This window comes from Halichoerus grypus, chromosome 6, assembly GCF_964656455.1.
Source record: "Halichoerus grypus chromosome 6, mHalGry1.hap1.1, whole genome shotgun sequence".
In the NCBI taxonomy this organism is placed as follows: Eukaryota; Metazoa; Chordata; class Mammalia; order Carnivora; family Phocidae; genus Halichoerus; species Halichoerus grypus.
Window position 1 is genome coordinate 118,732,994 of NC_135717.1, and position 24,168 is coordinate 118,757,161.

Genomic DNA, 24,168 nt, shown 5'->3' on the forward strand with positions numbered 1-24,168 from the left:
CATTCTGTCTTCTCTGCCATTTGTTACCCCAGGCTACCCATCATCTCGGCCCCTTCCCCAGAATAAAGCCATAAGCTTTCCAGGAGTTTACAGTCTTGTTAATGTACTGGATCTCTTGGTTCTTAGCACAGTGCTTTGCCAATAATAGATGCTCATAAAAGTTGTTTGGTTGAATGGATCAATCAATTAATCAACTGATGAATTCATGAATAAATTAAGCCTTTACTGGATTACAACCAAATAAAACCGGTCAAAAGTGGGTTCAAATCCCATGACATGAGATAGCCTAAGCTAACTGAGATCATCTTAACATGAGGAACCCAGACCTCTCAAATTTGGTGTGCAGTTTAACAAAATATACGTGCAAAATGAGTGTCTCCTCCTTTCCAGTGGAAAAAATGTTGTAGAATCACAGTTCAAGAACCAACCAATCAAGAATCACTCAATCAGAGAGGTGGGGGGATGGGCAAAATAGATGAAGGGGATTAAGAGGTACAAACTTCCAGTTATAAAATAAATAAGTCTCAGGATGTAAAGCACAGCATAGGGAATATAGTCAGTAATACTGTAGTAACTTTGTATGGTGACAGATGGTAATTACGCTTATCCTGGTGAGCATTTTGTAATGTATGTAATTTTGGAATCACTATTTGCACACCTGAAACTAATGTAATATTATATGTCGATTATATTTTAATTTAAAAAGAATCAATCAAGGGCACCTGGGTGGCTCAGTCGGTTAAGTGTCTGCCTTCCGCTCAGGTCATGATCCCAGAGTTCTGGGATGGAGCTCTGAGTTGGGCTCCCTGCTCAGCAGGGAGTCTGCTTCTCCCTCTCCCTCTGCCCGCCCCCACTCATGCTCGCTCTCTCTCTAGCTCACTTGCTCATTCTCTCTCAAATAAATAAATAAAATCTTTAAAAATAAATAAATAAAAAGAATCAATCAATCCCAGAATCAGCTTGAAGTTGACTGGGCATTTGAGGTCCTAAAATCTGCCCCTTGCCCAGTACTGGGATCTCCTCCCTAGCAGGTCTAAACTAGATCCCTGACCTTCCCCAGCCACTGGCCCAGGCTTAACGGCTTGTGAAATTAGCCCAAGGCCCAGAGAGTGGCCACACATAGACACCCTCCTCACTTTGCTCCCTCAGAAGAACCAGACTTTAAAGAATGAACCAAACCCAGAGCTGGGCCAGCCCCACCCCATGACTAAACATGACCAAAGCTGTTTAGATCCTCTGGGTTTCAGCAACATTAACCATTGAAGATGGCCAATCACCTGTGCCTTTCTGGATCTCACAGGAGCTGGATGAATGGGATCGGTCAAGTGTTTCAAAAAATGTATTGCTGAGGCACGTAGGTGGTTCAGTCGGTTAAGCGTCCGACTCTTGATTTCAGCTCAGGTCATGATCTCAGGTCATGACCTCAGGGTTGTGAGATGGAGCCCCATGTTGGGGTCGGCACAACGTGGAGTCTGCCTGAAATTCTCTGTCTCCCTCTCCCTTTGGCCCTCCCCCCAGTCACACACTCTCTCTCTCTCTTTCTCTAAAATAAATAAATAAATAAATCTTTAAAAAATGTATTGCAAAAATTAGGCAATACATTATTTTTTTTAATATTAAAAAGTATGCACTTTGAAGCCAAACAGACCCAGTTTTTAAATTTTTTCTGATGGAGGTCTAACTGACATACAACGTAGTGTTAGTTCAGGTGTACACAGACCCAGTTTTTAAATCTCTGCATTGTCACTGCCTGTCCCTGAGCATCCTCTCCGGGCCTCAGTTTCCTTGTCTATAAGATTCAGTTATTAATGATACCTCTCTCATAAGGTCATTGTCATGCCTGGAAAGTACCTAGCACACCACCTGAGTTCAGGCCATGTTCACCATCATTGTGAACTATTTTTGTCTGCGCCCCATACAGAGACTTTCAGCTTTCATGCCTATCAAAAGAATCAATCCCATAAAATGATGATTCCATTTGCACTTATCCACAGAGTCCCCACAGGGAATGGGAGCACAGCTGGTGGGGGCAGGGGAGGGGGCTGGATAGATAGAAATCATATCCAACTCCATGACTTGGGATGAGGGGAAGCGGGGCCTCAGCTGCCAGCCTAACACCAGTGAACAAATATGAGGAGTGTTTACTGAGCCTTGATTCTCTCAGTCGCCATGTGATAGAATAGTTTTCAAGAGCTCACAGTCTAGACAAGCCAAACCAAGCAAGACTGTAAAACTGTGTGCTCTGTAGTGGGTGCTGTGAGGCCGTGGAGAGTTGGAAAACAGGGAGTCACACAGCAAGGCTTCATGAACAGACATGGGCCAGAACTTTCAAGGAAGGCAGGATTAGACAGAAGGAAAGGCATTTCAGCCCAGGTAGTCATGAGCCAAGTCTCAGTGTTGAAAACAAGCACGGTTGGATTCAGAAAGTGGTGGCCATGGCGGACTTTTGTCATTTGTGGCTACACAACATCTGTGAACACCATTCCTACATTTTGGCCATTTCCCACATTGTGATCCCCACCTTCCTAGGGCAAAATCCAGAAAACACATTCCCAGACTCCTTTGCAGCTGGAGGCCAGGCCTGTGGCCTAGAGTCTTCCAGTGAGGTAGACCCTCATGAGACTCGGATTCTGATGTAGGTGATGTAAGGAGATAGTCGTGGATGGACAGAGAAATGGAGCTTCCCAGCGAGCGCAATGACGGACACATCTGGGCCTCCATGGGCAGAGGCGGGAGGCTGTCATTTTGCCCCAAGCATCACGGGCACGGCAGCAATGGGCCACGTGGTTGTCACCAGAGCAGTCCCCAGGTGTGATTGAGCATGGCTCCAGGCCACCCAGCTCTCAGAGAGGCCGTGAGTAACAATGTCCTTTAATACACTATTTTCTATTTACATTTGACAGAATGGATGTTCATATTTGCAGGTATGAGTCCTCATCAATACAGTGATGAGCGAGGCCTGGCTAGAGCAGAAAAGGATTGGAGGGTGGAACGGGATGGAAGTCCTGCCTGACAGAATGAGGTTGCTGTGTGGCCGGGTGTGGGCCCTGAAGTCCAGGGAATGGATCCCTAGGATTCTTAAACCCACAGTGAATCAAGGCACCCAACTGCCCCCCAACCAGGGCAGAGTCCAGCCATGGCCAGAGCCCACTGATTCTAAGCCATACTTGCCATTCCTCTAGAGGGAATTAACTTGGAGAAGAATCTGAGAAGCAAAGTCAGAACCCACCATTGTCATCACCTAGTTCTAGAGCTGGGACCTCCCCCGCCAGTGGCAGAAGGAGTAGGAGGAAGGGCTTAATCTACTCTTGTTCTGCAGCCGGGATTTCAGAGCAGACATTGCCCATGAGGGAACAGGAAGCAAACCAGGAATTGGGAGTGTATTAGCAGGACTAGAACGTCGATTCTGATTGGAGAGTCATGAGTGATACAGGTGATGGAATGGGGAGGAAGCAATCCTGGGTTGAAATTCATGACGGTCCCGCCCAGCCCTTTGGACTGGGGAGACCCAATAAATATTTGGAGAAAACATAGGTGGCTTACACTCACCCTGAACATCTGGATTATTTGAAGCTTAACTGAGTATCCTAAGCTCTTCCCCCTGGATAAATGAGTGAGTCACTCTGTTACACTGTATAAAATCAGAGCCTCATAGGGTGCTACAGCCAGAAGGCTGGCCTCTCGTTTCTCTACAGCCTCTCCTGCTCTTCAGGATCCCCATGGAAGGCTATTTATCCAATCTTCTGGCTTGCCCAGGCCAGCATGACACCATTCTAAGCTGAGGAAGTTCTTCTTGGAACTAGCAGGAGCCCACCTCTTCTTCGTGGGATCAGTGAAGTTGGGGTCTGCAGGGGTCTCACCCACCTGACCATCATACCACTTTGGCGCCCACCCCTCTCCAGATCTGAAGGCCCCTTTTCACAACAAAAAATTATATTGACATTCACATAGATTAGAATTTATCCTTTCAGTATCATTTGAGAACATATACTTTTACTGTGAACTCAACAATGCTTTTAAATAAAATTGCATTTTATAATCGCATACATTTCAAAATGGTAATACAGATGCATGAAAGACATATGATTTATTCAGTCTACAGACATGTGTACACATTTGGATGCTGAGATCCCTGCAATAACACAACAGCTCCCTTTAAGCCTCAGGTCTCAAACTCCTGCCAACCAGCCACAGTTGAACAGCTCTGTCCCTTAGATAGGTCTTGCTGTCCCCAGGTAAAGTTCCCCATGGGGCTGTGCCCCCTCAGTGCCAGCACTGCCATCTTCCCTGCCTTTGTGTCCATCAGTGTCGGGTCCTGGCAGGCCTTTAATGGATGTGACCTGAACTGATATGACTTTGCTCTCATCTGGCCTTCCAGAGTAATACACTCAAACCTCCCTGGCTTTTGTAGGACACCTATTCTGATATTAGAAAATACTGTTGAATTTCCAGAAGCTGTTCTCCAGGTCAATATACCCAGCCGCTTCTCCCAGTTTCTAGGACTCTTCACTCCATTTTGTGAATGAAACTCTTAAAATCTCAGTGCCTAATTAAGGTATAATATTCAGAGGTGATGTAATGTGTGACAAAACTCCTAGGAGGATCCTTACTATCTGTGATGTGGACACTGTGCTTCTTTCGAAGCAAGTTAAGATTCTGTCTCCTTTATCTATTGGCTCGCATGGGTCCTGCCTGGGGGAAAGATACAGGCTTTCCCTAGGTAAGCCAGGCAGTCCTGGGCTTGAATCCTGGCTCTGTCTCTCACTTACTTGTGTTCCTGGGCAAGTTATCAAACCTCTCCAAGCCTTAGCTTCCTCATCTGGAAGATAAAGCAATAGCAGATTAATCTTCCATAGCTGCTGTGAGAATTGAATTAAATAATGCATGGCAAACACTAAGGATGGTACCTAGACATCCTGAGTACTCAGAAAACATTCACTATTATTTTGTATTTGTCATTTTGTGTCACTCTGGGATGTGCTCCTGTCCTCATATGAGAATGAGCACTAACATGAGCACTTCTGTTCCTCTAGAACAATCTCAGATTAATTCAGTGAATTAATTGCTCCAGTGATGACCCAAACACCCGTTTTCTTCATCAATCCTTTTTTTTTAAAGATTTTATTTATTTATTTATTTGAGCGAAGGAAAGAGCATGAGTGGGGGGAGGGGCAGAGGGAGAGAAAGAATCCTCACGAAGACTCCCTACTGAGCACAGAGCCCCACTCAGGACTTGATCCCAGGACCCTGAGATCCTGGACTGAGCCACCCAGGCCCCGCTCTTCATCATATTCTTGACTTAATGTCCTTTTTCTTCCACAAAGGCAAAATATCAGCCCTGCTCAGCCTTCCCAGGCTCTCTGTATTCATGAAATTAAGATTTACTGAGCACTTATTATTTACCAAGTACCATTCTAGGCACCAGGAATGCAATAGTGGACAAAACAGATGACATCCTACTCTTCTAGAGTCCACATGCCAGTAGGAGACAGATAATAAAGAAATAAATACATGTTTGTCAGGCTGTGAAAGGCACTACCAAATAAATGCAGCAGGAGAGGAGAGTAGACATGACCAGGGGTGCTGTCTCAGAGGGTGGTCTAAGGGGACCTGAGCCGAGAATCTGAACGCGGTGAAGGAACAAAGCATACAAATATGTGATTAAGGGCATCCTGGGCAGAGGGAACCACAAGTGCAAAGGCCCTGAGGCAGGAGTGTGAGGACGGCATAGGGCCAGCACAGCTGAAGCAGAGTGAGGGAAGAAGAGCAGCCTCAGAGCTGAGGTCTGAGGCAGCTGGAAGACAGATCAACGAGGCTTTGAGACACCGAATAAGGCCAGCTTTTACTTTGAGAGGAGAAGTCACTGAAGCGTTTCAGCAAAGGCAAGACATGAGCTGACTTTTAGAAGGATGAGTCTGGCTGCTGTGTAGACAGTCGATTATGGGATCAAGGGAGAAGATGTTGAAACCTGCTTCCTCTTCCTTACCTTCCAGGACAGAAACTTGCCTCCCAATTTGAAACAACTCACTTGCACATCCTGCTGTGAGAATGAACTGAAGGAACAGTGCACTTACAGAGAAGAGAACTAGGACAAGAAAACTGAGAGGGAGGCTCGCCCTCAATAACCTTTTATCTATAATTTTCCTCTGGGCAATAGGAGCTCTCCATCGTGTGGGTGCTGAGTCGTGGTTGTCTGGTGTGCTCCTCAAACTGCAGGCTGTCAATAGCAGAAACCCCATCTTGTCCTCACCAGGAGATTCCAAAAACCACTTAGGAAGTTATGAAATAAATTGCTTGGAACAAAAGCTAAAAGGGGAGGAGGGAAGAAATGTCAAGTGATCATTTAACCTGGGGAAGAGAAAGTTAACAGGAAACTTAGATTTCTTTTTCCACGCAACTATTTGAAAAGCAGGGCTCTCGCTGTCTCCGCTGCAGACTTCGAGGGAATCAGGTGGACATAAAGCAGAGGGTGTGATCACGGTGGGAAATAAGGTGACCATGGGATACTATGTAAGTTTAGATGCAGCGATTGACAGCCCCCAGCATATGGATGGTACACAGCATATATTGAAGGAATGGACAGCATTAGGGGGAAGACACTTTTGTTGGGAGACAATGGAGTGATGACAAACCTCTTGGGCCCTGGAACGCTTCCTCATAGTAAACAAAAGCAGGGAAGGAGGCAGAGTAGGGGCAAGGCTTAGCATTACAGTTGCGTGAAGTTCCCGACATGACTCCAAAGCACATCCTGGGCCTAAAAGGCCACACCCTGAAAGCAGGTGGCCCAGAGTTCCCTCTTCATCTCATCCAGAGCTTGTTCTCTCAGACATGCCTTGGTCTGAGCTTGTCTAGTCTTACAGAACAAAGCCCAAGCCCCAAACAAATTGGACAGTGGGTCAAGCCATGGTCCTCCACAGCCTGGCCTTGGCCTACCTCCACAGCTTCCACTCCCACCACTCTTGCCCTTAAGAGTGGAATGCTAAGGATGCTAAGCTGTTGAAGGATGCTAAGCTGTTTGGGGCTCATACCCCTACTTAGCTGTGCCACACTTCCCTTCTTTTGCTCTGATATTCTAGCTGTCTAGAGCACCATTCTCCCCTGCGCCCCTCGCCCCAGCTCCAGGACCATACCCCTTTCACCCGGCTGACTCCTACTGTTGCTCTTAACAGTCTCCTGAAAGTATGGAAAATCTGTATCTAATATGTCTGCCTCCCCGACAGTCCCCATACGCACGCACATGCACGCACACACACATACACACACACACGCACACACACGCACACACTCATAATAAACTATGTCCTCCTTAAGAGTGATGGCCCCCCTGTAATGCTTGTCAAGCTGAAGATCTTAGACAGTGGATTTGCAGGCAGACAAGTGCCCAGTATGATGACGGCAATGCTGCAGCCCCTTGGGACACCACACAGGGAAGGGAGTGTGATCAGAATGAGGCCTGAGGAAGCCTAAGGCAGCCAGAGGAACAGGGTGAGCCAATAGGGTGGAGCCGCTTGGGAGACTTCCTGGAAAAAAGGATTTCCTCTTAGAGGAGATTAGAATCCTGCCCTCTATCAGATCTATTCTCCCCACCCCCATCTCTAACACCGAGGCCTACCTGTCCTTCCAGACCCAACTTAAATGCCACCTCCTCCATGAAGCCTCCTGTGATTGCCAACCCCCTCACCCAAGACTGAAAGTAATTTCACCCTTTTCCAGACCCCCATAGCCCTTGTTTGCAATTCCCAAGTGCATGTCTATCTGGTTACCAAGTTATATATGTTCATGTTTTTATCTAGTCATTATTATCCCAATTATCTAGTCATTATTATCCCAACTGAAAACTCCTTGAAAGAATAGTCTAATTTTTATTAAAACATTGCCTAGGACATTTGTTCATTCATTAAACCAACATTTGTTAAACATCTACTACATGACAAGCACACTGCCTTGAAATATCAAAATGAATAAATCATGGTCCCTGCCTTACAGAATTGAAAGGCTAATGAATGGGTGGATGGACGGACGGATAAATGGATGGATGGATGGATGGATGGTTGGTAGATTGATGGACAGTGGATGACAGATAGGTGAATGGCAAATGGCAATCCAAACCATTTCTTGCCAAAAACCTCTTCCTAGCTCATCTAGCTTCTCCTTTAAATTTTTGAGGACCAAATCCACAACACTTCAAGTAAAAAACCTACAGATGCAGAACAATTTTACATTGACCCCAAGTCATCCAGGAAACCATGGGCAACAATGAGCCTGAGTCTTGGGGCTCCCACCAAGACCCTGCATGGACACAGCCCTACACTCCCAGGCTTCTCCTCATGGGATGCAAAGATAACTATTCAGTCTCTACCTTCAACATAGCAAAAATGGAGCAGATGCTAAAATGGCTCCCTCCCTCAGCCTGCTCCTTCCCTTTGTCCTGGGATGCCCACTATTCCCTTGCCCTAGGGGGATAATAAAGGGGGACACAACTCCTTTAGTTATTTCCCTGGATAGCTGTCTCACTAAACCTTGACCATCACCCAAAACATAGTAGTGGACCTGCCTTATTTTGGGGTCCTCTGGTGTTAAAATCCAAAACCTGGGTCCCAACAGTAAGCCAAATCAAAATCCCACAATGGGGCAACACTAAATAAATCCCTCTTTGCTGTATCCTTCAGTTTCACTAGTGACAAAGGAAAGAGACTTCAGAAGTGTTGGCAAGAATTTTCTGAAACAGGGAAGGCTGGTCCCAGAGCAGAAGGTCTTCGTAAAGGGAGAGGGACCTATGCAAAAGAGGTCATTGCTTGGGAGTCAAGAGCCTGAGCCAAACCACCTGTGAGGTTATAGCCAAGGCTAGAAGTCAAGAGCTTGGAGAGTGGGGGTCAGAGCAGATGAATCAAATAAACTGAGTTTAAGATCTGCCAACCCACATTTGGGCCATTACAATGTGAGAAGTGATTTTAGTAGGGCTCAAGGTAAAGCATTTCGGCGGGGGTGGAGAGCGCAGGGCCTTCCAAGGGACAGGTAATGCAACCTGTGTCTCCAAAGTTCCCTTGAACACAAAGAGCTGGCCAGATCCAATTCAAAGGATCTAAGAGAATAGGGGTGCCTATTATCTCAGAAGTGGATTTTCCCCTTCCAGTAATCCCCTTTGTATAGCCAACCAGCTCTAAACCTATGGATCATGGCCAGGATCCACTCCTCTGAACTGTTTTGGTAATAGAGACCAACAAGAATGTTTTTCCTCTTTTATGTAAACCAGGAGTCTTCTTTATAGAAATAAAACACAAACATACCCACATAGCCGCTTGCCTACAAAAACATATTTATTCTAAGATACACACCCACTTGATCTGAGTTTCCTATGTAAAGCATTATATTCAACCCCACTGGGCCTGGCTACTTCCACACTTTGCTTGCTCAGAAGGCATGAGAAATTCGTTAACCTGCCCCCAACTTCTCAATGTGGCCCATCACAACATGTACCTTCCTTGTAGGTGAACTTGAGAAGTCTTTCCCCTACTACCAACCTTTGACTCCTCCTCCCCCTCCAGAGACTTAGAAAAAAGCCAATTCAGCATTTTCCCAGGGGAGGGGGGCAGTGGTGGGAAAAAGTCAAAGACTTCCTGCTCTGACACAAGGGGGTGAGTCCCAAGACAATGGGGAGATTAGGGCGGGGCTTATGAAGGGCCAGCCTTCCAGCCCAGGGAGCACAAGCCCCTGAGATGAACCCTTTGTTCTTCTGTCCCTGCTGCCCTGAGCTTGCCTCCAGGTCTGTGTGAAGGCCACATGGGCAGGGACTGGCCTTGGGCAAACTGTGTGCCCTTCTGCCTGCACACAGTAAGGGCCCCATGGGCACTGTGCTGGAGGGATTGGAGTCTGAATGAATTGCCTGGCAGTCCAGGGTGGGAAACACCAACTGGGTGGCCAAGGGAATGAGTGTATTCAGCAACTGCAGTAGGAGGGATTTAGGTCAGACCACAAGGGGAGCTGTGCAGGAAAATGATGCTCCTCTAGGTATCTTGGAATCGGTCCAGTATGGAAACACGGTGTCCACAAAGGCTATAACCAGATCCCCACCTCTGACTGTCCTCACCCCATTCTCCATTTCATCAATCATAATCTCCGGGGCTGACCCCAATCATGCAGCTTCATCTTCTACCACTCTAGGAGACCTGCCTCCCCTCCCCCACACCCCCACCACTCAGGGACAGCAGTATAGACATAACCCCAGACATAACCACCTGAGATGGGAAAGTGAGCACAGCACAAAAGCTCTGTGAGAATGACATGCTTCCACTCCTCCATCCAGCAATTGGGACCTTGTTGATTCTTGGAACAAGTTCCTGAAAATCTTGCTGGTCCAGTGGGATTGAGTCCTCTGCAAAGAGTCTCATGAAAATAGGGAGGCCTTGCTAGACACTGAGTATGAATTCTCCATAAGCTCCCTAACCCCTCATTCCATATTCAGTGGCGACCCCCTGACTGCCTCTCCTCCAACCCTTCCCTCCAGGTTCACTGAAGGCTCAGCATGGAGATGGTCCTGCTCTGATTGCCTATCACCTTTATGTAATTGTTGGTTGTTTGGAGTCTGTGCCCCTGTTCTGTAGGCAGCCTTCAGGCTCCACACACTGCACTTCTCCCTCAAATTAAGTGATGACCTTGATCTGTGCAGACAGATCCTTCAGGCCCCAGCCTCCTCTACTCCCACCTGAATTCTAGAGACTTCTCCCCCAGGGAACAAGGACAATGGCTCAGAGTGAATGATAAAAGCGTTTTATTAAGGATTCACCCAAAGATGGATAGAGGGAAGGAGAAGGGGTGGATGAGACACTGGGTGATTCTTGTCCTGACCTTGCAGGGCCAGTTGCTGCCAAGTGACAGAGGAATTTGGTCCTGATGTAGAGGGATATGGGGATCCTGGGCTGGGAGGGGACATACATGACCCTGATGATTCTGTAGATGAAGCTCCTGTTTGTGCTCTCCTCTGCCCATGGGAGGCAAAGAGTCAGTTGACACCCCTCCCATTCCAGGGGGCCACCAGGCCCAAATCGAGAAGAAGCTACCAAACTCCAAGAGGGCAGAGTCCACACTGGGGTGACACTGGTAAGATGAATCCCAGAGAGAGAGGGTAGAGGCGGAGGTGAAGGAAGCACAGAAGACACCAGGGCTGGGCCCAGCTGGGCTCGGGGGTGGCAGGGACCTCGTCTCCTCTATCGGTGGGATCTCTTGGTCATGGTGGTGGAGATGATCTTGCTGCCAGAACTGCCACAAACACCACCACCAAACCCAAAGCCACTTCCGGAGCCAGAGCCAAAGCCACTGCCCAGGCCAAACCCAGAGCAGCTTCCTAATCCTCCGCTGATACCCCCAGCACCAGCGCCTCCACCAAACACGGCTGCAGGAGAAAGGGAAAGGATATGGTTATTCCAACAATACTGGCAATCGGGGGGTCTCCGCCCAAACCAGGGTGGACAAACAGCCATAGCAGGGGCAGAGGGTACTTACAGATGCTCATGGCACTCTGGCATTCTCCAGACATTCTATGGGGGAAACAAAGAACAGTGAGTCACAGTAGAACCCTGAGCCATGCTTGGTTCAATAAGCAGGTCTCAAGCACCTATCCCATCCTTAATGCATCCAAATTAAAGGACTGGATGTGAACCTGTTGTCTACACTACCCTGGATCATAATGCACCCATGCCGTACTGAAGCAGGTGGCCCAGCAGAGGTGCAAACTCCTGGTGCTGGGATCTCTCCCTCCCTCACATTCCTGTCCTGCCTTCCCTATCGCACCTGCACTCCTCGCCCTCCAGCAGCTTGCGGTAGGTGGCGATCTCCACATCCAGGGCCAGCTTCACACTCAGGAGTTCCTGGTACTCGCGCAGCATCCGGGCCAGCTCCTCCTTGGCCTTCTGCAGGGCAGCCTCCAGCTCTGTGCACTTGCTGTAGGCATCTTTGAGGGCCAGCTCCCCACGCTGCTCTGCATCAGCCACAGATGCTTGCAGAGTCTGGCACTGTAGACAATAGCATTGAACAGGCAATCATCAGTGTCCTGCTGTCAAGGCCTCGCCACCTGTCCCCTGTCCTGTGCCGGCTTTTATGGGTTAAGATGTCTGTCCTTCTCCCCACCTACTCTACTCTTATGCATTTCATTTACTCCAGCCAGGGCCCACCAATGTCCCCACCAGACTGATTAGCTGAAGATGAGCAAAAAACAATGAAGAAGAGCAGAGAAACCTTATTTTCCAGGGTGTCATGTCAGGTTAAGTAGGGTACTGCTGAAAGGACCTGGGTATGGCTTATATAAGGAGTCACAAATCCCCTGCATGCAAGCTCAGGATCTTCTGGCCTGATGCCTGAACTTCTTGTCTACTATGGAGACACCCGTCTTAGGCTCCTGGCCTTGTACCATGGTCAGAAAATGGTGACACTTACCTGCTTCTTGACATTCTCAATCTCAGCCCGCAGCCTCTGGATCAACCTGTTGAGCTCTGAGATCTCACTTTTGGTATTCTTCAGGTTGTCACCATGTTGGTCAATGGAAATCTGGAGTTGTTGGACCTAATATCCAGGAAAACACAGGGAACGAGGGGTCAGGTGTGTTTGGGTAGGGTCTGTTTTCAAGTGAACTCAGCAAGAATAGGCACAGGTGGCAGGGATAATACAAAATGTCATGTAATCTCAAATCAGACCAGAATCAGAGATTCCTGGATGATCAGTTCATCTCTGAGTTCTCTTGGGCTTGAGCTGATGATCACCTGCTCACAGAAATCAAAAGCAAAGCCCCAGAAACCACTCCCATCTTCTGAGAGATCCCTGACACCCACCTTGGTCTGGTACAGGGCCTCAGCCTCAGCCTTGCTCTTCTGGGCAATCTCCTCATACTGGGCACGGACCTCAGCAATGATGCTATCCAGGTCCAGGTCCCGGTTGTTGTCCATGGACAGGACCACGGATGTGTCTGAGACATGCCTTTGCATCTGGGACAGCTCCTGCAGGGAAAATATCTCATGTCAGGCCCCCCAGAGAGTCTTCCCTAATCTCTGACACGAGAAATCCACTGTGGTCATGGAGATGGCCATGCCACAGACTTAGATGGAAGCAGAGCTGGCTGGCATCCCAGTGTGTAGGGAAGGAGAAGAATGGTAAATTTCTATGTAGAAATCAAGTGATTGGTGACAATTCAAGACAGAAAAGTAATGCTTCTAGTCTTCACTGCTCTCTGGGATCCATAAGCCATCCCATGTCAGTAGGTGTTCAGTACGTTGAATAGAAGGGAAGGGAATGGATTCATTTCACCAGGGAAATGCTAGACAGCAAGAAATTCTATCCCATGCAATCTTGAGATCTAATCATCCTTTCTAAGACAACATCTGGTCTCAAAAACCTCCCGGTTGAGTCTCTCACTTCAACTCTCTCTACCTATGAGCTTGCTGAGAGCACCCTCAGCAAGTAAGGGAGCTGGAGTCCTACTATGAATTCCCACAGCAGCCTCACAGATTCTGGATTCCCTTTCCAAATGCAGGGGATGAAGTCCTCACCGCAGCAAAGAGGACCCTCAAGAAGTTGATCTCATCGTTCAGAGCATCCACCTTGGCCTCCAACTCCACCTTGTTCATGTAGGCGGCGTCCACATCCTGCAGAGGAGGCAGGGGGGAAAGAGACAAGATACAGAAATTCCAATAGGGACAAGGGGGTGTTAAGTGACACACAAAGATGTTCTCAGCAGCCTTTAGGAAAGGCGTCTCAGCACCAGGCAAAGTGGCAAGGGACTAATCATTTGATATCCTCTGCCCTAATGACAACTGCAGAAATGGAAGTTAATGATCCAAATGGGCTTTTTCCCCAACTTCAGTTCCTTAGGGTCTGGTTCAGTTACCCACTCCTTTGACCACACAGATCTGGGTAGTACCAAGTGGGGTAAAGGTGAGGCCAAGATGGACCAAACCCATGATTCAAGCCAAAGACCACTCCCAAGGGAATGGGTACCTCACAGCCTCTCCAGCCCCTCCTTCATCTTTTACCTTCTTGAGGACCACAAAGTCATTCTCTGCAGCTGTGCGCTTGTTGATCTCATCTTCATACCTGGGGGTAAGGATGAGAAGGAGAAGACAGAAGTCCCACAATGAGCTTGTGTTTCCCAGATCTCTGCTGCTGGGTTTCAAACACTTAACTATTTGGAAATATCCAGGTAATTGTCTACATTTTCCCATTTTCATACAAATATTCATTCAACCTACATTTATTAATTCCATGTGTGAGATACCAGTCTAGACCTTGGTTTATTCAGAGAAGTGAAAATCAAACTTAATAAAGACTGTTTTTAAGAGATAAGGTGTGAGGAGGACAACCAACCACAATCTGGTTGGTTTTATTTCTGTAGAAGGGCTGTTCATTTGGTGGATTAAATTATCAGGAATGCTGCCAACACCAGTTCTCTTTCTTTGGTGTGAGAGTGAATAGAGAGAGGGGGTTGGGATTTTCTCAGCTCCATCCCATAGTGAATATAATAAGACCTACTATGTAATAAATGCTCATTATATGTCCAGTGCTATGCTACCTGCTTTCTCAATCTCATTTAATTCCATTTAATTCTAAAAAGTTAGGGTTATTATCCCCATTTTAAAGATGAAGAAAAACAAGGCTCAGAGAGGTTAAGCAAGTTACCCAAGAGCACATAACTTGTAAGTGGAGGACTCAGTATTCAAACAAGGACTATCTGCCTCTACAACCTGTATTCTTCTGACCATACTACACCCCTTCTCATCTGTATGGTTTCTGATCTTGCTTGTATATGGCAAGCCCAACTCCCTGAATGTATCACTCATTTTCTGTTTGGGGCAACTCAGGGTTACTAGGCCGCACCCCATTAGAAAGGGCCCATGTAGATGCAGGGGCACAAACTAGGGAACCTTCTTGACCCTTTTGGGATCTCTTGAGAGCTTGAATTCTAAATGACTGGACAGGAGCCCAGGAGCCTGGGGCATGGCTGGGCAGACTTTCTCAGGTGGCATCCCTCTATCCTCCATACATACTTGGTCTTGAAGTCCTCCACACTGTCCTGTGTGGTCTTCAGCTCAGACTGCAAGCGTCCTTTGTCATTGACCAAGGTATCCAACTGCTTTCTCAGGGCACTGATGTAGGCCTCAAAGAGAGGCTCAAGGTTTTTGCTGGATGTGGTGGTCGTCTGCTGCTGGAGGAGGTTCCACTTGGTCTCCAAGACCTTATTCTGTTGCTCCAAGAACCGCACCTGTGTTTTAAAAAGGCACCAACCAACCAATGAGGACCTGAAGCTTTGGCAGGAGGACTGGCCAAGGCCACCCAGGTGACCCAAGAGCCATGGAAGTAGGGCCACCATGTTGCAACTCCAGGCACCATCCACTGGGGTCAACATGGTGGCCCTGCTCCGTGGCAGCAAATGAGCCACATGTGTTGTGGAGAACAGAGCACAGCCAGAGAGCCACAGGGCCTGACTACGCCACAAGTACAACTTCTTGACCCCAGGGATCCAGAGGCCCTGGGGGGAGGTGCCGAGAAGAACACTGAACTTCTAGGAAATAATAAAATAAACAAAACTAGGAGATACAACCACAGTCTGGGGACTCCTGCATTCAAAGTGATCCTGACCCAAGGCAAAGGAATGATAAATTCACTGACAATTTTTAAAATAAATGGACCTGGTGTGTCTCTTTAAACCTGTGTACAATTGAGTCTGAATAGTTAAAGATCAAGGCCCTAGACACATTCTGAGTCTCAGCCAGGCTCACCCTGCAAGGGGACGTCCCGGAACTCTCCCTCTCTCTATAAAGACATCTAACCAGATAAACCAGGATAGCAGCTTAGCATGATATTCCCACTATGTTCTTCAGAACTGAAAGAAAAGCAGGTGAGGGCGACTGATCACAGTCTGAACCCAAAAGGTGAGATGAGGGGAGATGAGACAAGGAATCACCAAACCCTGGGTCTTGCTTTTATATCTGTATGTCCTGGAGTCACCATAAAGCCTCTTTAAGCTAGTGATGGTTTATTCAACTAGCAAGAAGAGCAAGCACTTCCACTCAGTCTACTTCGAGATGGTTCAGTGTTGCCCCATTCATCTAAGAGGACTAAGACCGATGCACAGAGAGCCAGGGCATCCTCGACTGAGTGGCTATACTCATCCACTCAATCATTAATCTCCGGGTGACTCAGCAATCTGGGCTAATCTGCTTGCTGTCATCCATCATACTTGGCTGCAATTGAGCTTAAAAGACTTGATTCTCTAGACTTTGCATGGAAAAAGAAGTTGGATTACAAAAAGAAAAGGAGAGATCCCTTCTCTCTTCAAACAGATCCAGAAATGAGCAATTTTGCTCAGGGTCGGGAGGATGAAGGAGATGACCCCCCAAGGTCCTATTGGGACCCAGTCTGTCATTGGCATCGGTCCCTTTTTCATTTGGGAAACCAGCCTGGTTTTCTTCTGCTCCTACAACAGAAGTGCCAATAGTTAAATTATTATGTTAACTGTAATTTTAGTTAATTTTTAAATTATTAACCATGTTATTTCTGAAACCAAAATCTGAGGAAAAGCTGGGATGCCTGGATTCAGAAAAGTTGAGCAATTTGCCCAGTATACACAGCACATCTAGGAAGACTCCAAACATTGCTTTGGTCTGAGCAGCCTGTGCATTGCTCCCACCAGCCATGCACAAAAGAGAAAGACACAAAAGAACAGGGATTCCCCTTAAAAAGCTGGAACATGGAGGCCCAGAGGAGTTCAGTGGTTTGCAATGCTGCTGCAGGCTCAGGTCTGAGATCCCAGGACTCTGGAACCCTGGTTTCTACCACCTTATCTGGCCAAGGGGACAGCTCACCTTGTCGATGAAGGAGGCAAACTTGTTGTTGAGGGTCTTGATCTGCTCCCGCTCCTCAGTCCGGACCTTCTGGATCTCAGGGTCGATCTCCACGTGGAGTGGGGTCAGCAGGCTCTGGTTGATGGTGACCTCCTGAATCCCACCAGCAGGGCAGGCGGGGAAGGCAGGACCACCCCGTCCACCGAAGGAACCCCCAAATCCACTACCAAAGTTGCCAGCGCCAAAACCAACACCAAAGCTGCCAGCGCCAAAACCTCCAGCAGCCCCAAAGCCAGCGCCTTGTCGGGACCCAGCCATGCTGATGGCGATGCTCTTTCTCCCCCCAAGGTTGTAGAGGCTCCTGCTGCCGAAGCCTCCAGAGGAGCAGCGGCCCGTGCCCCCAAACATGGACACTGAGCTGAATGCAGCCCTCTTGCCCCCACCAACGACAGCTGAGCCACAGCTAAAGCCCCGGGACCCGCCTCGGACACACTGCTGTCTGGTGATCATGGCTGGAGAGAGGAGAGCGAGCTTGGAGTTGTCAGAGAAATACAAGGGGCCAGGCCTGTGAATGTTGCAGCCCTAGCCTGGGTCTCTTATATGTGCTGGAGCAGCAGGGCTTGGTTGCAGGGGCATAAAGGGAAAAATCTGAAACATCTCTGGGCTTGGCCTTTGGCACAAGCCCATCCTTCTCGTACCTGCTGAGTATGTCACTAAACACACCTACAGATGTCATTCGGAGGGCACAGTTTACAGAATCCCAACACAGTCCCCTCCGGGAGAACTTGAACCGGTGCTCCAGGGCCTCCTGAATCACAGGCCCCTGCCCAGGCCCAGCCCTTCGGGCCCGCCACTCACTGCACTTCCATCTCGACAGCCTCCCTGGGGACCCTGGCTCCCCACAAGATGGCCCATTGCCCATTCTCTCACTCCACAGAGTTTGGAAACTGAGGGCCTGGATTCAAGAACACAGCCCACGCTTACCTGCTCTGCAAACCTGGAGCAGGTCACCAGCTGGGGCTCAGTTGCTTCCCCCAGAAACTGGAAATAATACAAATATTTACCTTCACCTCTTCTCAAGATGCAGGGGGATGATCATCATTGTAAACTGTCAGAAGCTGCACCTATATTTATTACCATCATTATTATTCCTCCATCTGCACTCAGCCCCACATGCACCTACAAAAGAAGAAATCCATAGTCCAGCCTTAGAACCTTCCAAACCTAGATCAAGATTCACCTCAACTTGACACAGTTGTTGAGGACCTACTATGTGCCCGTTGCAGAGCTGGGGACTGAAGAGAGCTAACTGCCTCGGGCCCTCAAGAATCCCATTCTTTCTCCAGCCTCTGTTTGGGTCTGTGTAGGAGTCTAGATCAGCGTTCTCCAGTCTGGGTCCCTACTGGGTGAGCCCCACTGCTCCGTTTGCTGCCCACATGTTTGCTTGGCCCCACCAGGACAGAGCATGTTCTGTTTTCCCATAATGATCCCAGCGTTCAGGGCAGGAGTTTGTAATCCTTTTGGTGCTGAGGACCCCTTTGGCAGAATAGCGACACCCATAAGCCCCTTTTCAAGGCAATGTTTTTAAATGCAAAATCCTAGGTGTTAAGCCCTAACTTAAATTCTTCCCCACTGAGTGACATGGACCTGTGTTCAAATCCCACCTGTTGCCACTAACAAGCCAAACTCATTCAACCCATCCTCTCATCTCTAAAGGGACCCCGCAGCACCCAGCACATGGTAGGTCAGTGGACATTCATTCTTACCCTGCCCAAACTTTGCCATTGCCACTTAGGATAAGAAATTAGACAGATCTGCGGCCCTCCCCCTCTTCTAAAGCCCTGATAAGACTGCCATTCTAAATCCGGGGAACAGCAGTGATCAGGGCCTGGGTAATTCCCACAGGCCCGAGCTGACCCTGACCGACTGAAAGCTGGCAGAAAGGACCAGCTCCCTCCCTGCAAAGAGAAAGGGCAGGGCCCATGAGGTGCAAAGAGGGAGGTCAGTGGATCCAGTTCTCAGGGATGGGGCTGCAGGGAAGACTGGACCGCCTGGGAGCTCCCTCCTCTCCCCACCCCCACCTCACCCCCTCTCCCTGCCCCCCTCTTACCTCTACCTCTGGTCTGCACCCCTCCCTTGGCACCCCCCACCTCAGCCTTTGCTCAGCTCCACCTGCCCCGGCCCAGGAGACCTCTAAATAGATGGAGGGTGGGTGGAGAAGCCGTGGCAGCAAGGCCAAGAGGCCCCTAGACTCCATCAAAGGTCCACGGAAGAAAGCCCAATGGGTAGTCCATCCACCTGCAGTAAGTGAGCATCCTAGAGTCAGGACCACCTCCTATAAGGGATGCAGCGGAACCTTCACTCCTTCTTTCAATGAGTATTTATCAAGCGCCAGCTTTGTGCCAGCCCTGTGTCGAGTGCTTATACCCATGGCACCATTCTACCTTCCTAAAAGGTCTCCGAGGGGTCACACAGTCACACGTGGTGGAGCCAGGACTTGAACTCACACCAGTCTGGTCCCAAAGGCTCTGCACCCCCAGCCTCTCACTGTATCATCCTGCCCAGTATGAAGTCAGCTGTCTAATTTCTACAGCAGCCAACCAGAATCAGGCACCTGAACAAACCTGACCGAACTGACCGTTCAGGTCAAGGGGGCTCTGAGGGCACTGATATCCCAGGGTCTACTGACTTCCACCCTGACCCCAGGCGTGGGCAGGGCTGGGAAGGAAGACGGAGCTACTCCAGGTATCTGGGGCTGCCGCTATGGGAACAGAGGAGATCTGGCAGCAACCCCCGCCTTGGGAAGCTGAAGTCTGATTCTCAGCTGTCCTGCCCCGAGAGGAGATGAGAAGGCCACCAGGATCACAGCCTGAGTGAGGGCCCGGAGCTCAGACCCTCTGCACCTCCCACTCACCGCTCCATTCTCTTGCCCCTGGAGGGTTGATGAGAACTTTCATGGGCTAGGAGGAGGGTTTGCATCTGCAGAGGTGAAGCCCCAAGGGGGCTCCTGATGGCTCCTGGTGGCTCTCCCGCTCCCCCTGCTTGTGCTCTCTCTCTGTCAAATAAATAAATAAAATATTAAAAAAGAAAGAAAGAAAGAAAGTAGGGGTGGAAGGGATTGGGGGGCAGGGATAATATATAATATATAATCAATCTAATTTTGTGCCTGTGGGTACTTCTCAAATTGAGGTACTTCTCATGAAGCTAACGCTAAATCAAGGCACATACCATCCTGAGGTTTAAAGAAAAATAAGACAAGGGGAAGGCCGTAGTGCTTTGCAGATAGAAGGGACTCTCGTTTAGAGCTGCCATTATGTGCTGGACACCAGGTGCCTTTCTTAGAACAATTCCATTCCTCACAACAACCCTGGAAAGAGGTGGTGCTATGCTCAGTTTAGAGCTGCAGACTTTGAGGCTCAGAGAGGTTACGTAACTTGCCTGAGCTCACACAGCTAGGACGTGATAGCAGTGGGAAGCCAGACCTCTGGGTCTAACTGCAAAGCTTGTGACCTTAACCTCTACACCACAGTGCTTTACATCAGTGACTCTGCCCCACACGATACCTGCAGAAAAAAAAAAAAAAAAAACAGCAACTTCTACAGACCGTAGCTCATGATCCACCAGAACGGCAACAGGGTCTTGACCAGCGCTGCATATTCTGCAGAGCTGTCTCTGCTCCTTCTGTCCTTGCTTTTGTCATATGATTGGTTGCTCGGTGTAGGTGACCCTGCCTTTGCAAGTATCCAATAAGGTAGGACGTCGTCCCGAGGGGCCGATTCTGTGTCCTTCAATTAACCAAATCCAAATTAACTTAATTACAAATCCTACAATAAACCCAAACCAAACAGGAAGAAAATTCCAGACGAGAGCCATATTCTGTGGCTTTATTAAGTCAGAATTGTCGGAAGTTCACAAAACCTCAAACTGTAGCCTGCGAAATTGAGGGTAGACATATGTTCGGTCTGCAAGAGGGATTTCACCCTCCAGTGAGAGAGGCAGCGATGAGTGTCTTTCCCTAGAAAAAGGAGAAACCTGCTGCCTGGCCTGGGCTGGAGTCAGGAGACTGGACGAGGTGACTCTAGCAGACCGCAGCGGCTAGAAGCTGGTCCCCAGCCCACCCCCACAGCTTCCACTGCTGTCCTCCGTGACCCTCCCTCATCTGGCGCTGTTCCTGACCTTATCAAAGAGGTTGAGCAGCTGACAGGGGTGTGGAGCAGGGGCAGGAGGGAGGGTTTGCTCTGGGCTTTCAGCCTGGGATTACGGGGATCCCGAGGTCTTTCACTCAGCCCCGAAGCTGCTGTGTGCTGTGAGAAGAGCCCCCACCCTCCCTGGCCGGTCTGTGCCCTGTCACCGGGCCTCGGCCGCCACACGGGGTCTGAGTCACTCTTTGGGGAGCCAGAGCCAACTTGGGGATCAGAGACTCTAAAGAAAAGGACCAGTCAGCATTTCGGGAAGGGGCCAGGGAGAACAGTGAGAGGTGGGACTCCTACATCCCGGGGTTGGGGGGAGGGTTCTGTGCACGGGGTCTCCCCTTTCCCACCCTGTGCGTGAGCAAGCACGGGTTACCCGACACATTTTGACAGCAAAGCCATTCTTGTCATCAAAAACATGCCTGGCCCCATTTGTAAAACAGACAAAAGGAGATATGCTCCGATGGGTGCAGAGCGGAGGGCTGTGAGGTTCTCACCCACTGCCTGCCCCCCTGAGCAGCCCCTGGGGTCCTCAGGCTCCAGGAACTTGGTGTGGGAACCCCTGTGTCCAGGCCATTCCCAGTCTTCAACGAGTGAGTATTTCTAAGTAATATGTTGTTGTCAGTGGAGCTTCCTGACAAGTGATATAATCTTGGAGTGTTATTGCATGATAATCCAAATGTCTCCATTTAGGTTTTAAGCTCTAAAATATAATTTCAAAAAAACCATTTGCTTGTTTTACTCTACCATGCGCAAGCTCCCCAGGGCTCTCTACCTGTTTTCTCACCTATAAAATGAAAAGTTTGGACTAGATCCCATCCAAAATCCCTTCCAGCTCCAGTACCCCCGCTTCTGTTTCTTTTTCTATAAAAGTGGCATAACCCAGTTGTTAAGAACTTGGGCTCTGGAATCGGATTGCTTAGGTTCCACGCCCAGCTCTGCTACTTACTGGCTGTGTGACCTTAGACGAGTTACTTAGCCATTCTGTACCTCAATGTCCTCTTCTGCAAGATGTACTTCTATCAGAGGCTGTTGTGAAGAGTGATCAGTTAGAGGGTTAACAGCAGTGCTAGCCCACAGCAAGCGCTCCGTGAACATTAGCTATCATTCCTAGAAGGTGTCGGACATGGGGGGTGTTCTACACTCCAACCCCTAGAAGAGAAGCATCGCTCTGTAAGTGTGACTGTTTCCCAAGCTAGAGACCACTCAGGTTGGTAACCAGGTGAGCTGGTTTTGCTAAGTGCTAAGACTTTATGTTCCTAAGCTGTGGTTTAGGGTTTGGCTCAAAATCCCTCTGCTGGCCTTCCCGTAACCCTGGAGGAAGTCTTCACAGGGCATGTCTGGGCTCTTCCAAGGAGGATGGGGTGACCAGGCTCAGAATGCTGGCAATATCAAGAAGGATTCATTCCAACAGGAGTTCTAAGGTTGCCCAGGAAGGGGTGGGTACAACGATAGCCTCGACTCAGGCACACTGATTTGACAGCAGGGTTTTGGGGTTGTGGAGGGCATAGACCAGTTGGGTGTGGAATGAGGAGTGGGGTCCAGGCTCAGAGTAGGGAGCTGTGAAGATGGAGAGGAAAAGGGGTGACTCAGAGAGACATGATAGGGAAAGGACCAATAAGATTTGGAGAGAAAGGGACGCAGGGGTGGGACAGAGGTAGCCTCATGGGGAAAGGGCACAGGGCTTGAAATCAGCAGCCCTTGACACCACTAACCAGCTATACGGCTGCTGGTGCAAGAGTTAACTTCTGTGTGCCTTAATTGCCTCACCTGTAAAATGGGCTATCACGTGCCCCCCTACTGAATTCTGCGACTGCTTGAAGGTCACGGGCAAAGTAATATATTTGTGAACCACAAAGTCCAATGAAAACGTGGATTTTTTCCAGTTTTTATTAAGATATAATTGACACACAACACTGTTTAAGGTGTAGAGCAGAATGACTTGGCATATGTGTCTATTGCAAAGTGATTATCAAAATAAGATTAATTAACATCTATCACCTACATAGTTACAAAAAAACTTTTTCCTTCTGATGAGAACTTTCAGGACTTACGCTCTTAGCAACTTTCCATACAGCATTGTTAACTATAGTTATTATGTTGTACATTACATACCCAGAATATATTTCTCTTATAACTGGAAGTTTGCACCCTCTGACCGCCTTCATTCAATTCCCCCTTCCCCCAGCCCTCACTTCTGGTAATCACACGTCTGATCTCTTTATGAGACATTTTTTTTGAGATTCCACAAATAAACAAGAGCATACAGTATTTGTCTTTCTCTGTCTGACTTATTTCGCTTAGCATAATGTCCCCAAGGTCCATCCATTTTGTCTCAAATGTCAGGATTGCTTTCTTCTTTATGGCTGAATAGTATTCTGTTGTATTATATACCACATGTTCTTTAGCCACTCATCCACTGATGAACACTTAGGTTGTTTGCATGTGTTGGCCATTGTAAATGATGCTGCCATGAACATGGGGGTACAGAGATCTCCAGCATCGTGATTTTGTTTCCTTCAGATATATTCCCAGAAGTGGAATTCTAGATCATATGGTAGTTCTACTTTTTTTTAATTTTATTATGTTAATCACCATACATTACATTATTAGTTTTTGATGTAGTGTTCCATGATTCATTGTTTGCGTGTAACACCCAGTGCTCCATGCAGAACGTGCCCTCTTTAATACCCATCACCAGGCTAACCCATCCCCCCACCCCCTCCCCTCTAGAACCCTCAGTTTGTTTCTCAGAGTCCATAGTCTCTCATGGTTCGTCTCCCCCTTCGATCCCCCCCCCTTCATTTTTCCCTTCCTGCTATCTTCTCTTTTTTTAACATAAAATGTATTATTTGTTTCAGAGGTACAGGTCTGTGATTCATCAGTCTCACACAATTCACAGCGCTCACCATAGCACATACCCTCCCCAATGTATATCACACAGTCACCCCATCCCTCTCACCCCCCACCACTCCAGCAACACTCAGTTTGTTTCCTGAGATTAAGAATTCCTCATATCAGTGAGGTCATATGATACTTGTCTTTCTCTGATTGACTTATTTTGCTCAGCATATTACCCTCCAGTTCCATCCACATTGTTGCAAATGGCAAGATTTCATTCCTTTTGATGGCTGCATAATATTCCATTGTAG

The 24,168-nt window shown here is 48.3% G+C and overlaps 1 protein-coding gene across 1 annotated transcript; it reads right to left on the reverse strand.

The window, feature by feature from the left end:
* Positions 1 to 11,204: 11,204 nt before the first annotated feature.
* Positions 11,205 to 17,336, reverse strand: KRT4 (keratin 4). The gene is made up of 9 exons (XM_036090691.2): positions 16,848 to 17,336; positions 15,030 to 15,244; positions 14,019 to 14,079; positions 13,536 to 13,631; positions 12,822 to 12,986; positions 12,430 to 12,555; positions 11,788 to 12,008; positions 11,500 to 11,534; positions 11,205 to 11,389 (listed from the first exon to the last, which is right to left on the reverse strand). Exons 1-9 carry the CDS (start codon positions 17,334 to 17,336, stop codon positions 11,205 to 11,207), a joined length of 1,593 nt encoding a protein of 530 aa, XP_035946584.2.
* Between the last annotated feature and the right edge of the window lie 6,832 nt (positions 17,337 to 24,168).